Source organism: Eumetopias jubatus, unplaced genomic scaffold (assembly GCF_037043125.1).
Source record: "Eumetopias jubatus isolate StellerSeaLion01/CBP00866 unplaced genomic scaffold, mEumJub1_p1.0 scaffold_9, whole genome shotgun sequence".
In the NCBI taxonomy this organism is placed as follows: Eukaryota; Metazoa; Chordata; class Mammalia; order Carnivora; family Otariidae; genus Eumetopias; species Eumetopias jubatus.
In genome coordinates this window covers 2,395,001-2,410,664 of record NW_028274815.1, presented here as the reverse complement: position 1 = coordinate 2,410,664, position 15,664 = coordinate 2,395,001, and the positions used below count along the sequence as shown (strand labels likewise).

General features: G+C 52.1%; 1 protein-coding gene across 4 annotated transcripts in view; it reads left to right on the top strand.

Moving 5' to 3' along the window:
* Nucleotides 1-15,664, top strand: part of EIPR1 (EARP complex and GARP complex interacting protein 1) — a 135,712-nt gene that overhangs the window by 14,741 nt on the left and 105,307 nt on the right. For all 4 annotated transcript variants that reach the window (XM_028099498.2, XM_028099497.2, XM_028099499.2 and 1 more), the window contains one exon: nt 8,386-8,518. In XM_028099498.2, the coding sequence (XP_027955299.2) occupies nt 8,386-8,518 (133 nt within the window). The remainder of the gene's footprint in view (nt 1-8,385; nt 8,519-15,664) is intronic.

The following is a 15,664-nucleotide window of genomic DNA, read 5'->3' as shown; positions in this document are numbered from 1 at the left end:
TGGGTGACTCCGCATGATAGGTATCAAAGAATCCCTGTTTCTGGGAAAGCTGTTGGGAGTGACATTGTTGGGAGTGTGTGCATGCGTGCACTCATCCAACAAACGCGGATGTTGTGTGTTAGTGGCACCCTCCCATGGCGTGGTGTGGGGTTTGTGCTCCGAGCTGTGTGCTCAGTGAGTTGGTGCAGCAGACGTGGGCCGTGGGCAGTCACGGTTCTGAGAGGCAGTGAGAGGGAGGGCCAGAGCCTGAGCTCGCGCCCTTGCACACCCAACCCGTGTGTTCCCCTCACACATGCCGAGCTCACACGTCCCGTGCACGTGCCTCCGCTATGCAATGTATGTTTCTGTCCTGTGTGATGGGCCTGGCTCCCCTCCCATGCAGCACGTTCTCTCCCATGCGGGATGTGTGTGTGCAGCGGCTCGCTGCCAGCCAGGCGGCGCCAAGAGGATGCCCCCAGAGGATTCGCCATGCCCACTGCCCTCCAGAAGCAGTACGGTTGTTCCTGTTTCCCACTGATGTTATTATTATTAATTTTAAAGATTATTTGAGAGAGAGAGCCCGCGTCAGGAGGGAGGGGCAGAGGGAGAGAGAGAATCTTCAGCAGACTCCCCACTGAATATGGAACCCATCGGGGACTCGATCCCACGACCCTCAGATCGTGACCTGAGCCCAAGCCAAGAGTCGGAAGCTCATCCGACTGAGCCAGCCAGGCATCCCGTCTGCCGATGTTCTCATTAGAACACGGTTATGGAGTGCATTTGTAAGTGGTGAAAACTGGCTCCCACACACCCTGAATCCTGTAGCTCCTCCCTGCAGCCCCTCCCTGCTTGTTTGCTGACGGTGAGGGTGACCTGGGCTCCAGGGGTCTTTGAGCAGCTGTGAGGATGGGGATTCCCGGCTCTGTGCCTCCACATTGAACAGCAGGTCTGTGTAGGGTGCTGGCAGCCGTGCCTGCAGCACCCACTCGACTGCGTGCTCCCCGCGGGCACAGCCAGGTGCTGGGACAGGCCAGGAAGGTGGGTCCTGTGCCCCTGCCCGTTGACTGCGGCTCAGAGAGGCACATGCCTGCAGGATGGGGAAGCGGGGTGCCGCTCAGGGCCAGGTGGGGGCGATTCCCACACCTGTGGCCTCAGTGGACAGGTGTTGATCCCATTTCTAAGCAGGTAGGGGTTTGGTCCTAAGCAGTTGTGAGGTTTTTCGCAGGTGATTGAGCTGGAATAGGGCAGAAACACAGCTGCTCTCCTCACCGCCCTCCCCTCCCGCTTCCACCTGTAGCACGGGGTGGTTGGGGTCTGTGTCCTAAAGGCATCCTGCATGCTTCCCCGCAGACACCCACACAGACGGTGCTAGTGATGGGAGCCATCCCCAGATCAGGCCGCCCCACCCAGGCCAGGGTGCCCTGGCCTTGTGGCCCTGCTCCCATGCCTCACGCTGGCTGGCTGGCTGGCTGGCTGGCTGGTGAGGGTTAATGGCCCCTGGCTTTGCCTCAGGCCATCTGCTCCTGGGCAGTCATTAATTCCCTAGAAAGTGCCAGTCCCTGAACCAGTTCTAATTAATTCAGCTGTGCTATTTTCTGAAAATTTTTGGAGCTGTCACAGTTGCTGGCCTTTTTTTTTTGTCAGATGAACCGCTTTACTTTCTGCCCTTAGTCTGCACAGGGCTCCGTGCTGGGAGCAGGATGAGTGTGTGGAGTCTCTCATCTTTCTGGGCTCCCCTTCATGGTTAGGTGGAGAAGGTGGGGTTCCTTCCGTGGGGCTGTGTGCTCACTGGCTGTCCAGTGGGGGACTTTAGGCAGAGACTCAAAACAAGGGATTCCAGGTTGAAGGGGTTTATTTGCCTCTGCAGTGTGCTTTTCCCAAAGAGTTCCTTTGCCTATTGCTAACTTCCTATTTCTTCTGTGGCTAGGGGATGAGTGCCAGGGTGGCAGGGGACGCAGACTTGTCCTCTCCCAGCATGGTCAGTGGAAAGGCAGACCCCTGAAGGGAGTGACACACAGTGGCTGCTTCCCGTGGATCGATCTTTTCCTTTTTAACTTTTGTTTTTAATTTGTTAGCTCCATTTTTCTGTATTTGTATTTTGATAACGGATAGCTTTGTTCATCAGCCGTGTCTGTCTGCAAGCTCTGTCATTGGCTACCCTGAGAATCTCCTGGGCCTTTGTTAGACATCGAGACTCTCAGCAGCCCCCGCCCCCCGAACTGAAGCTGAACCCCCTTTCCTCCCTCACCCCTCCTTCCACTTCCCCCTCCCAACCCCCCTTCCAAGTATTGATTATACCTCAGAATTTCTTTTTAAAACATAGAATTCTACTTTATATCTTTTTAGTTGTTGGATTTATATCTAAAAGTGTGATGATAAAGAGACAGCTGGGGGTATTCCAGTGACCTGTTTTGGTTCCAGCTTTTTCCCCAACCCTGGAGCAGGTACTCTGAAGGACCTCCATCCTGTCCATTGTTAAGGTCTGAGTGTTTATTTCCCCCTGGATTCATAGGTTGGAACCTAACCCCCCAGGTGATGGTATGAGGGGGTATGGCCTTTGGAAGGTGCTTAGGTCATGCCAGTGGAGCCGTTTTGAATGGGATTGACTCGCAGCGACCTTACTCCTTCTGCCACGTGAGGACGTGGGGAGAGGGTGGTTGTCTGACCCAGGAGGATGGCTCTCACCAGACCCAACTGCACCGTGGCACCCTGAGCTCGGACTTCCAGCCCCCAGATCTGTGAGAACTACATTCCTTTTGTCTATAATCCACCCCGTCTGTGGTGTTTGTTATAGCTGCCCACATGGATGGAGACACTGCTTTGCCAGGAAAGGCCCTCACTGGGCACCAAGAGGGTGTGGAATGCGGGTCTTTTTTGCTTTCTTTCTTTTTTCTGGCTGCCAAGCATAGTTTGGCTTCATGGACAAAGGATGTTCATATACTGGGGCTTATTTGCTTCAGGAAGGAGTGTTAATACAGACAGGTAAATGGTAGCCGTGTGGGCATCATAAGCACTGGGAAACATATGTTTGAAAATAACTTTCACTTAGCATTTCAAGTCTTAGCTGAAGGATCACGATATGTTTCAGGTAGAATAAAGAAATCCTCGGAATCCATTTTCCTAAGTATACTTAATGCTGAAGGAAGAACCCAGAAAGAGTGAGTGACTGGTGCAGGGTAGACCAGCTGGGAAGTGGCAGAATCAAATTGGACGCAGGTCCCCCCGGTCCCGGATCACCGTGCATCCTTTGTGTCCCCCTGAAGCGAAAGGGACTGCAGCTGAAACGGACCTTTCCATATTGACTTGAGCTAGGAGGAGAGCGCGCCGGAGGTGTGAGACCAGCAGGAGGACTTGCCCTCTCCAGGTCTAGCCAGCGGCTGTGCTGTGTTCTTCATAAGGAACTGCTGGGAGGGGCCTATTCACTTTTTGTGGTGGGCAGTGTGGCATGGGGTCTGCTGGCTCACAGGCCCCTGGCAGGAAGACGCGCCCAAGGCCAAGCCACCGGATCCTTAACTTTCCCTAAGAAGGGAGCTTTTAATTTTTTATTTCTCGTTTTATCCATATTTTTTATTTTCCTTTTTTTTTAATTTGTAAGAGTTTGTTAACATCTTTGAATTTTATGACTCTTACTCCTAACTTTTTATAGAGTCATCTGTGCCCTTAGCCCAGCACTAGTAAATCCAACTTTGAAATATTTAATAATGGTAATTCAGAATATATGAGTTTGATCATTATAAGCTGTTAAAACATTTTAAAAACTCAGATACGGCATGAAGAATTTATTTTTTTAAAAGATTTTATTTATTTGTCAGAGACAGAGCACAAGCAGGGGGAGGGGCAGCGGCAGAGGGAGAAGCAGGCTCCCCGCTGAGTGAGGAGCCTGATATGGGGCTCGATCCCAGGACCCTGGGATCAAGACCTGAGCTGAAGGCAGATGCTTGACCATTTGAGCCACCCAGGTGTCCCTGGCATGAAGAATTTAAAGTAACGATTAAGCACTACCCAGACAACCACATGTCTGCCCAACCCTCTTAACCAATATTAATTGGTCTTTTTTTTTGTGCCCCTATAATCTTTTGCACTCACTAGTTGTAGTGTTTTCTTCAAATTGTTTTCATAACTGCCCTGTAACTGCATATATGTACTCCACAGGATATTTCTTTGTATGTCCATGTAAGCTGGGGAGCTGTTGGTGCCCTGAGAACAGACAGTTTGAGATAACAGTCTCCTTCTTTGTAGTCAGGAGCTGATTTTTGCTCACAGGCTGCAGTGCAAACCCAGGGGGACACGGGGAGCCTCTTTGTGCCCCAGGTGGCTTGGGGGTTCAGGGCACATGCTTTGGAATCCTGTTTCTAACTGCGTGAGACATACTACGTCAACTCTCTAAGCCTGGGTTCCTCCACTTGTAGATTATGCCTAATGATTACATATGTCTCTTTTAAGGATTAATGGAGATAATGTATGTCAAATAGCATAGGGCCTGGCCCATTTTACATGTTAGCCATTGTTACTCTGATCTCTTTGTTTCTGGTGGTGATGTCTTACAATCCTTTCTGAACATACCCAGATTAAAACATTTCATGACGACATATCCTGTGGGCCTGCCTGGGAACCCACTGTAAGTGAGGATATGTGGAAAAATCTCAGGATTGTCAAGCCTGAAGATGAAGGTTAAGGGCTGTAGTAGTGTGAGAGCATGTCAGATTAGGAGAGGTGGACTTGTTGGGGGGGCCTTAGACGTGTCCCTCCTTCCTGCCGTGTCCATGTGCCTGGAAGTGCAGAAAGGAGCCTAGAGGAACTTTGGGTCAGGTGTTGGAGCCTGTGGACAGCATGTGTTTTATGTCCTCCCACGGGAGAAAAGGGTGTCCTGGCGAGGTGCTCAGAAGGAAGACCCTTCCCCAGATGAGAGCGGCCTGGAGCAGTGGGAGAAGGGGCTAGGCAGGAGAGCCCGGCAGCCACAGGTCCTGGGCCAGGGGGAAGAGGTCAGCGTGCAGGGCACTGGGAGTTGGTGCAGGGGATGGGGGAGGCTTTCTTCGGGGGCGGGGGGCAACTGATCCAGCAAACAGGAATTCTGATGCCAGAACTCTGGTGTTGTCAGCTGTGGGGCTCCTAGTGCTTGAGTGCATTGCAGAAGGATAGATTCGGGAACAGAAAAATAGTACATTTAAGTGCATTCATTCATGTTTTCAGTCTTAATGGATTTCCAGATAAGTAGGAAATGTCTCAAATAATAAAGAAAAGAAGAAAGAAAAAAATTTCCTCTTTACCTTAACAACACAAAAATTATTCCCGATTTTGTATATTGCCTTGTAATCTGTGTTCACATGTGACTTTTATATAATTGCATGCCATTTTATATTCTGCTTATAAAATTTAGTGCTTTCATAACATTTTTGGTATTTATAATTGCTCTTTATCATGATTTTTAAAAAGATTTTATTTATTTGAGAGAGAGAGAGCATGTGTGCGGGTGTGTGCACACACACGAGGGTGTGGGGAGAGGGGCAGAGGGAGAAGGAGGAGCAGACGCCCCAATGAGTGGCGCCAAATGCGGGACTGGATCCCATGACGCCGAGATCATGACCTGAGCCGAAACCAAGAGTCAGACATTTAACCGACTGAGCCACCCAGAGGCCCCGTGTTTTTCATGATTTTTAGAACTATATAATGTTCCGTAATTTTTTTGTTGTTCATTTATTCTCTGGGACAGGTTTTAAGAAATCCAATTATTTCAATTTCAGCATTTATATAGTTCCTATTTACATATTGTAATACATCTTTTTTTTTTAAAGATTTTATTTATTTATTTGACAGAGAGAGACAGGGGGAGTGGGGGAAGGAGAAGCAGGCTTCCCGCGGAGCAGGGAGCCCGATGCGGGGCTCGATCCCAGGACCCCGGGATCATGACCTGAGCCGAAGGCAGTCGCTTAACCGACGGAGCCACCCAGGCGCCCTGTAACACATCTTTTGAACGAGTGATTCCGATGTACAAGGTGTAGTGATTTTACCACAGCCTTCCCAGTGTGCGTTTTCACTATTCAATTGACGTCACAGAATTTTTATTTTTAAATGTTTAAGTCATTGGATACAATAAAGAATGAATTTTTTTCGCTTTTTAATTTTGGGCTTATACTCACTCTGGTGGACTTATGTGTAAGGTATGATGTACACACATTCTGTGTGTCTGAAGTAGACAGCCTAGTGCGTTTTACACACTCATGCACACCCCCACCCCCACCCCATGGCCCCGGGACCGCCACCACCGTCACCTGCCACCCCTGCAGCCCATGTTAGGAATATACCGCAGTTTCCCTCCTTTTGTACGGTAGATGGACCCCTGGGCTGTGCGCCGTTGTTGGCGATCACCCGTGGAGCTGCTGTGGGCTCTGTTGTGCGCGTCTTTTGTCTTGGTGTCAGTTGGCTCTAGACTCAGCAGTGGGCTACGGGGTCGTAGGGTAGCATGTTTTTAACTTTAGTAAGTACTGCTTATTATTAATAGCTTTTTAATGTGGAACATGGCCACGGAGGGAGAAAGTAGTTAAAGGTAAAATTCCCTCACGTGTGGAAAGGAAAAAGTACAGTAGTCACCCCTGCTCTAGGACATGTGACTTGTGACTTTGAACCCAGTGTGGAAACTGCATTGGGCTAAGTGCTGGGAGCAACTTGCTGAAAACAGTTCTGTTTACTTATTTGTTTATTTATAAAAAATTTTATTTATTTGAGAGAGAGGGAGAGAGAGAGAGTGCATGGGGGGAGGGGCAGAGGGAGAAGCAGACTCCCTGCTGAGTGAGGAGCCCGATGCAGAGCCTGACTTGAGGCTCAATCCCAGGACCCTGGGATCATGACCTGAGCCAAAGGCAGACGCTTAACCAACTGAGCCACCCAGGCGTCCCTGAAAGCAGTTTTAAAAATAAAAATAGCAGGAATGATTTTTCATCTCTTCCTCCAGAGGAGAGGGGGAAGGAATGAATGTGCTGGCTTTACCATGGTGATCCAGGCATGCCTGCATTTGGTTTCTTGTGATCCTTCATCTTCAATGCGCACGTGGGAAACTGAGGCGCAGGGTCACACGGGCTTGTGGTGTCAATGTGGGATTTGAATTCTGAGTCCAGAGCTACCCCTCATGGGGACTGGAGGTTATTTTTCCATCAAAACTGGGCATAGGAGGAAGCAGTAAAGACTAGAACAAGACTCTCTGAACCAAGTGCTGAGTGTAGAGGCTTTTGGGTGTCATGGAAACATTTTTTAAAACAGCATTTAATGTTCTGATTGCAAAGTGATGCATATTAATCACACACAAAATGTGAAAAATACAAGAAACCACAAAGAAGTAAAGGAAAACCTGCCACAATCCCACCGTCTGTGGGTAACTGTGTACCTCCTGGCCCTTTCCTGGTTTAGGCGTGCTTGCTTTTTACACAAACCCCTCACACAGCCCTCACACAGCTCTGTTCATTCTTTTCCCCTTAAATATATGTTATGGACCCTCTCCCCTGGCACTAAAGAGTCCTTTATAGCATATTGAATGGCTCTGTAGTATTACGTTACAGTCAAATACTACAATTTATTTGAACAATTCCCTATTGCCAGACATTAAGCTGGCTTCTAATTTCTCATTGTGATAATGCTGCAGTGAACATTCCTGGATATAGATCTTCGTGAAGATCCGTGAATATTTTCTTAGTATAAATTTATTTTTAAAACAAATGTTTTATTTTTCTCATTGACTTGGGTGCTGATAAAAGTGTGAATGTGAAAATCATTTTATTCCTGTAAAAAATTGTCCAGAAAGGCATGGCGGGAGCATATTTAATTTTTCGTGGCTAAAATATAATACTATTACATTTGTATATTGTGCAGTTGTAAGCATTGGCAGCTGTCGGACTCCTTTCTGGAAAGATGTTTAAGATGTGTTCATGTATGATGCTTTCTCACCCCTTCCCACCTCTGTCACTGCCGGTGCACGAGCTGAGTTATGCCCCGTCTGGCGTGAGCACTGTGTGGGTGGCCCTGGTTCTGGCTGGGCAGTGGCTCCGTGTGTCGCACAGCCACGGGCAGCTTGCAGAGGCGCTAGGCTCATTTGCGCAACCCTTGTGAACCCCTAGCCCTAAGGCCAGCCATGGCCTGCTGGGGCCACCTGGGGACAGAGCTTTGGCTGTCCTGTTTCTTTAGTGGGGGCAGTGTTACATAGCTTGCAAACTTAAAAATACTCTGTGGGGATTTCAGACCTGTCTTTTGAGAAGAACACAGGGAGGTGAACTCACAGAAGTGTATGGTATTAGTGTGGTAACAATAACAGTTAATTAAAGATGTTAAAGATGCTTTTGATTATTGTTTGTGATCACTGTGTTTAATTAAGGTACATGGGAAATGAAGTCCTGATGTGCTCTTTTTTTGTATTTGTAGATCCACATCATAGATTTTGATGATGAAAATAACATTATAAATAAAAATGTCCTCCTCCATCAAGTGGGTGAGATCTGGCACATTAGTACCAGTCCTGCCGACAGAGGTGTGCTGGCCACGTGCTACAATAAACGTGAGTATTGGCAGGTGTTGATGCGCACCTGCAAGATTGGTCTTACGTTGTTAATGGACCGGTGCATGACTTACAGGGGTTGATGGTGGGTACAGGTGCTGCACTCACAGAGAAGTTGTGATACTGTAGGCAGACGCTTGTCACAGTTGATGAGCTGCAGTCTGAGACCGGTGGCTGGAGTCATAGTTGTTCCAGGCACATTGACCCCCTGGGGCAGGAGAGTGATGTGCTGGAGGGTCTCAAGTGACAGATGCAGGGGTCTGCCCACATTAGTTCACTGTGCTCCTTGGGAGGGTAGCTGATTTGTGTATATGTGTGCATGTGTACGTGGGGGGTCCATGCTCCTAAAGTTCCTCTGCCCCATGTGCTCTTTGGCTCTGAAGTCTCTGGGGCCTTTGACGTTTGTGTCAACCCAGATGTCTGACGCCCAGCTGGCCACGCATCTTCCTCCATTCTCCTTTCTCTGTCCTTGTCCGTAAGTGGTGTTCAAATTCTGGCTTTGGGGAAAACCCCTGGTTCCATCTTTCTCTGTAAGCAGAATAGTCTCTTTTGTGCTGTGTAGTCTCTTAAGCGTTTCCTTCGGTATCAGCATGCTGGTTGGCTAGGGGGTCTTCTGAAATGTTTTCTTCGGTATCAGCATGCCCGGTTGGCTGGTGGGCCTTCTGAAGCGTTTCCTTCGGTATCAGCATGCCCGGTTGGCTGGTGGGCCTTCTGAAGCGTTTCCTTCGGTATCAGCCCAGTTGGCTAACGGGCCTTCTGAAGCGTTTCCTTCGGTATCAGCATGCCCGGTTGGCTGGTGGGCCTTCTGAAGCGTTTCCTTCGGTATCAGCCCAGTTGGCTAACGGGCCTTCTGAAGCGTTTCCTTCGGTATCAGCCCGGTTGGCTGGTGGGCCTTCTGAAGCGTTTCGTTCGGTATCAGCCCGGTTGGCTGGTGGGCCTTCTGAAGCGTTTCGTTCGGTATCAGCCCGGTTGGCTGGTGGGCCTTCCGAAGCGTTTCGTTCGGTATCAGCATGCCCGGTTGGCTGGTGGGCCTTCCGAAGCGTTTCCTTCGGTATCAGCCCGGTTGGCTGGTGGGCCTTCTGAAACGTTTCCTTCGGTATCAGCCCGGTTGGCTGGTGGGCCTTCTGAAGCGTTTCCTTCGGTATCAGCCCGGTTGGCTGGTGGGCCTTCTGAAGCGTTTCCTTCGGTATCAGCCCGGTTGGCTGGTGGGCCTTCTGAAGCGTTTCCTTCGGTATCAGCATGCCCGGTTGGCTGGTGGGCCTTCTGCGGCGTCCGCACACGGGCCCCGCATTCAGTGTCCTGTCCCCTTCCGGCCCAGCCTCAGGATGCTAGTGTGTGTGGCTGTCTTCTGCGGTTGCCAGCCTGGGGCCCTGGGCACACTGCGTCCAGGAACCTGTGCGGGGACGCTCTGCTCCCCGGGGAGTCTCCCCAAGTGTCTTTCTATTTAATTTCACATCTACCTTTGTGGTAATTTTTTCTTTAAAGATTTTATTTATTTGAGAGAGGGAGAGAGAGAACAAGCAGGGGGCAGGGGCAGAGGCAGAGGGAGAAGCAGACGCCTTGCTGAGCAGGGAGCCCGATGCGGGACTCGATCCCGGGACCCTGAGATCATGACCTGAGCTGATGAAAGGCGGATGCTTTACCAACTGAGCCTCCCAGGCGCCCCTACCTTTGTGTTTTTAACACTTCCTTTCTTTGGGGCAGCAAAGTTGTTTTCTGAAGGTTCTTTTGCCCCTGATCCCCTTATGTTCTGTATGTCCTGTTCATTGCTTTGACTGGCGCTATTGCGCTCGCTGAGAACAGCCTCCCTGGGAGCCCATCCGGGCTTTCCCTCCTCCCCCCGTCGGCACTGTGTCGGGGGGCTTCTCGGGCAGAGGCCGCTGTGTCTTCCTTGTGCCTGTGTCTCAGACCGAGGTCATTACGTCCAGCCGACTGTGACAGGCGGCGCTGCCCCCTGAAATCTTCCCGTAGCGTATTTGGGATATAACAGACTTGACACTTACACACGCGCCCCGGCACCCTTGCTGTTCGGGGTTTTGCGTCTCCTTCCTTCGTCAGCCCGATGCCATTCCATGTTGCATGTAAGGCCAGCTGTCCCTGCACCTGCCTGTGGGTCCACTGTCTCCCCACCACCCTGGTATTTCTGCTACTGTGGCCTCCGCCCTCAGTGCATGGGAGCCTGAAAGTAGAAGTGCTCTCTTCTAGAAAAGTGACTTTCCAGCTGTTCTGACCAATTTCCCTTTTGCTTAAGACCAGCTGACCTTAATTTTACCTCCCAGGTACCTTTGGCTTTGCTGTAGAGCACAGCAGAATCACAGGAGTGACCTCCCACCACCTTTACTCTATCCTGTCAGTTAGAAGCAGGCCATTGGTCTTGCCCGCACACTCATGGGAGCAGGTTGCAAAAAGGTGTCACACTAGGAGTGGCCGTCACGGGCCCCTGGTGTGTGAGCAGCGCCTGCTTCCCCAGGGGCTCCAACCCTCCTGTGTGCAGAGCACAGTTGTCATCTCCAGGTACCTGGCCACCGTGGCACCAGCTCGGGGGTGCAGGCACCGGCCTTGGTCAGGTGCAGGTGTGCATCTAGCTTCTGGGTATAATCTGCCTTGGGGTCAGTGCCTGCGGCACGTTCCTCTCCGTCTGCTGACCCATGAAGGCTGTGAAGCACCTGCCCGTCACGCAGGGCTAGGACAGGAGTGGGGTAACAGCTGGTGACATACGTTCACACGGGGGGAATGGGAGGTCAAAGGAGGCGTGACCATTCCTAAAGACAGATGCTGCTGGAGGGCTTGGAGTGGGCTTCGGCCTGGTGCCCCGGATCCGTCTCTGCCCTGCAGGCTCTTGGCCCTGCCCTCCGGCCCTCTGTCCTTCATGGAGCGGCCGGGGACCACCCTTGCAGGCATGTGGGGGCCGCGTAGCCCTCTGCGTCTGGTCCAGGCTGGCAGGGTCTCGTGAAGTGGGGTCTGCAGTTCATAGACGAAGCCGGACCCATAGGTCTTCCTGAAATGGTCTCTTGTCTGCCTTGGCTCCTGCTGGGGAGGCAGAAGGCCCTCACGTCTGCGTCCACCCTCTGACTGACCCTCCAGCCTCCTGGACGGATCCTTCCTGTCACCGCACTCTGGCCTGTTGATCCTCCTGAGGTTTGAGCAAACGTTGAGTGGCCCACCCGAGCCCTTTTCTCTGGAGTGCTTTCCCAACAGCAGAGTCTGAGTTTTAGCAGCTGTTGCCTGCTGGGGACACTGGGCACCTCAGAGCCATTGAGTGCGGGTTCCTCTGTACTTACTGTGGCCTCCCACAGTTCCTTCTCTCACCTTCTACCATCAGTAGCCAGACACAAGGTAGGCCGCCTTGCTTTCTGCCCGGGGCTGTCTGCACACAGCCTGCTGCCTCGCTTTGCTAGCCCTCTGCCACCTCCTAACAAGGACCCTCCCTCCTGTTCCCAGAACATTCCCCTCCCTCTGAGCCTTCTCAGGCATCATCCTCTGTGTGCCCCTGTCTTCTGACAGGCTGCTCAGGGCAGTCTGCCCTGCTGTTCAAGATTCTCACAGCCAGCACCCACTACCTCGGACCAAAGCCCACCTTGGCACCGGGTTCACTGCGTGGGAAAGTGCCACGAACACGGCACATTGTCCTCCGCCACAGTCCCTGTGGTTGTGAGGCCGCACGGCCTAGCAGGATCCTGGCAGCGCTGGGTCCTGGGCATAGGTGGGAGCTTGCTGGTTGTCAGCTGGACACTGTGCTCGGCTCCTGGGGGCTGTGAGCAGCCGTGGGTCGAAGCCACCAGGTTAGTTTTGGTCTTGCCCTGGTTGTCTACAGGCTCAGGTGGAGCACTTTGTCAGGCCACCCTGCTTCATGGTTTCCTGTCAGGGTCTCCAGAAGCCTGCCACTCACCCTGCCACCCATTTTTGATGGCGGTCAGCCCTTCTGTGACGTGCTTGTCTCATGTGTCATCTCCGAGAACAAAGACAGTTGTGTCATGGTGTTCATGGCGAAGTCGTAGGAGCTCAGCTTTTCCTTGTCACAGGCAGGACACTGGCACACTGGCACTGGCACTGTGTCTCTGGCACGGAGTGATGCCGGGAATGCGGTCTGTCTTCCCGCGTCAGGAGGGAGCTACCCAGCTGCCTCAGCGCGCGGCTCCTGCCCTGCATCCCCCTTGCCCTCCTCGCTCCTCTCACCCCCCACGCCCCCCTCGCCCTCCAGAGCTCTTCCTGGTTCACATCTGATACGCACCAGGTCATCTGTGCAAGTCACACTCCTGGGAGTAGGGCCCAGACTGCTCTGGCCCAGACACCTTGGGAAGACCTTGGAGTAAGGATTTGTGCTCGCCGTGCAGACTTCGTTCACTCAGAAGGCTGCGGGGCGACTGCACATGTTTGCACACGGACACTTGGGGTCCGTGCTTTGCACTGAGCTCCCCATCAGTCGTGAGGCTTCTGCCCTGCAGGACGTTAGATGTGGGTTAGACCCAGAGCATCACAGACGTTACTCTGGGGCTTAGGCATCACCATTGTTACGGCGGGTCTTTCCTGAGGACCAGAAGTGCACCTTGCCCTTTATCTTCCAGCAGTGTTTATGTCGAATGGGGTTTTCCTCTTCTTAGTGCCTGGGCTGGTTGAGGGCCGTGTGGGGCTGTAAGCACGTACTTCCCGTCGCGTTCATCCGGCTCGTGTTTGTGAGTGCCGCACAGACACACCTGTGCCTTGCTGCCGTGCTGCACCTCACGCGTGTGTTCCCGCTCTGCTGCAGTCTGCACTTCTTGTTTCCGCTGATGTGCATGATAGTTTGGACAGTGGTAGCCTCCTGCAATTGAGAGCCATGTGTCTCATGCCCTGAGTCGTGCCCCCAGTGGAGGGGTCTGCCAGGGGCAGCGTGTGGGAAGGAGGGCCGGTGGGTAGAGGTGGAGCAGGTCCCAACACCAACCTCCCGGAACCTGTAGGAGGGGCCTGCGTCTAGCAGGGAATTGTCCTTGCTTAAGCCTGTTCTCCGTGTCCCCCTTTGTGTGTGTCTTGACACTCTGCTCTGTGGATATTATTGGGGGACAGGAGGAGGGAACCATGGAGAAGTGGGCTTCTGCGCCAAGCTGAGACGTAGAATCCACTTTGAGTGGTGTCCTCTTCTTGAGAAATCTTAGAATTCATGTTTTTTGTGAACAACTGTGTCTAAATCATATCCATATATTGCAGCATGCAAAAAAATCTCTAGAACTTGGTGGAAGTCTGCACTGTGGTAGAACTCATGCCTACACACACACACACACACACACACCCTGGGACATCACGATGGCCTTGTAAATAAATGTGGAGATTCGATTAACTTACAATTCATTTTTTTAAAAAGATTTATTTATTTATTTATTTGAGAGCGTGCGCATGTGTGTGCGCGTGCGGGATGGTGGAGGGGCAAAGGGAGAGGGAAAAGCAGACTCCCTGCTGAGCACAGAGCCCAATGTGGGGCTTGATCCCACGACCCTGATGTCATGACCTGAGCCGAAACCAAGAGTTGGACACTCAGCCACCCAGGCATCCCAACTCACAACTCATTTTTAAAACTGCAAATGAAGACCTCCCTCTGTAGCTTTTATTGTTCTACTCAGGAGGCATGGTGAACAGCAGTATTCGGTTCCCCTTGTACAATCGAAGCAGCTACCACGTGCGGGCAGAAGCTTCTTGTGAATTGGCAGCAGGTTAATGTAACCTAAACGTGCAGACTCTCTTTCCGACAGACTCTGCACGCGTGTGTGCTAGCTTACATCTCTGTCATGCAAGGCGCAGGTGACAGATGCAGATTGTCCCAGTCTATGGATAGGGATCTGTGGCTGCTATGGATGTGATAATCGCCATCACCTGAGATGATTATGAGAGCCTCCGAGTCTGGGTGGTGGGGGCAGAGTTGTACCAACAGTGGACTCTTCTGGAACTTTTTCTGCGTGGATGAAGATTAAAAAAAAAAACAAACCAGACTCTAGATTTTCTTTCTGATAATTTTACAAGACAAATGCATCTCCACAGAAGCCAGGTGAGGGCGTGTGGGAGGGCGGAGGCTGTTTCAGCTGTGCTCCGGGGCCTGGCACGGCCGGGAGTCTGCAGAGCAGCTGAGCATGTGGCTGGCTGGGTGTGGAACACGGGTGGTGACCAGCGAGGGGTCCCCTCGGGAGGCGGGCCTGCACGTCCTCCCCACGAGGAAAGCCTCAGCCCTTGGCCTGACGCTGCCCTGGGAGGCCATGCCGCTGCGGTCTGGCAACATGGCCATCACGCAGGGACATCGGGGCGTATATTCCTCACAGCGCTTCCTGCCTGCGCAGCTGCAGGTGTGCAGCCCCCCCGCTCCGCGCCTGGCGCCCCTTCACCAGGTGCTTCTGGTAGGGCCTCGGCCCTCGTGTGCCTCCTGATTCCTGTATTCAGGCTCCTGTGCTCACGCAGGTGTTCTGAGATTCCTTGAGAAAAGGTATATGCTTCAGATAAACTCAATAGGTAGGCTGTTTTAAAACATTGTGACTTTGCCACTTTGATTTCCTTTTTTTCCCAATGAGTGTGTGTCTGTTTTTGTGTGTTTGCTTGCACCACTGTGTCTGTTGTGTGTGCCTGCATGTGTGTCATGTCTATTGTGCGTGTCTGTCGTGTACCTGCGTGTGTGTGTGTCTGTGGGGGGTGTGCGTCTGCGTGTGTGTGTGTGTCTGTGGGGTGTGTGTGTGTGTGCGTCTGCGTGTGTGTGTGTCTGTGGGGTGTGTGTGTGTGTGTCTGTGGGGGGTGTGCGTCTGCGTCTGCGTGTGTGTGTGTGTGTCTGTGGTGTGTGTGTGTGTGTCTGTGGGGTGTGTGTGTGTGTGTGTCTGTGGGGTGTGTGTGTGCGTCTGCGTGTGTGTGTCTGTGGGGTGTGCGTCTGTGGGGTGTGTGTGTGTGTGTCTGTGGGGTGTGTGTGTGTGGGTGTGTGTGTGTCTGTGGGTGTGTGTGTGCGTCTGCGTGTGTGTGCGTCTGTGGGGTGTGCGTGTGTGTGTCTGTGGGGGGTGTGCGTGTGTGCGTCTGTGGGGTGTGTGTGTGTGTGTCTGTGGGGTGTGTGCGTGTCTGTGGGGTGTGTGCGTGTGTGTGCGTCTGTGGGGTGTGTGTATGTGTCTGTGGGGTGTGTGCGTGTGTGCGTCTGTGGGATGTGTG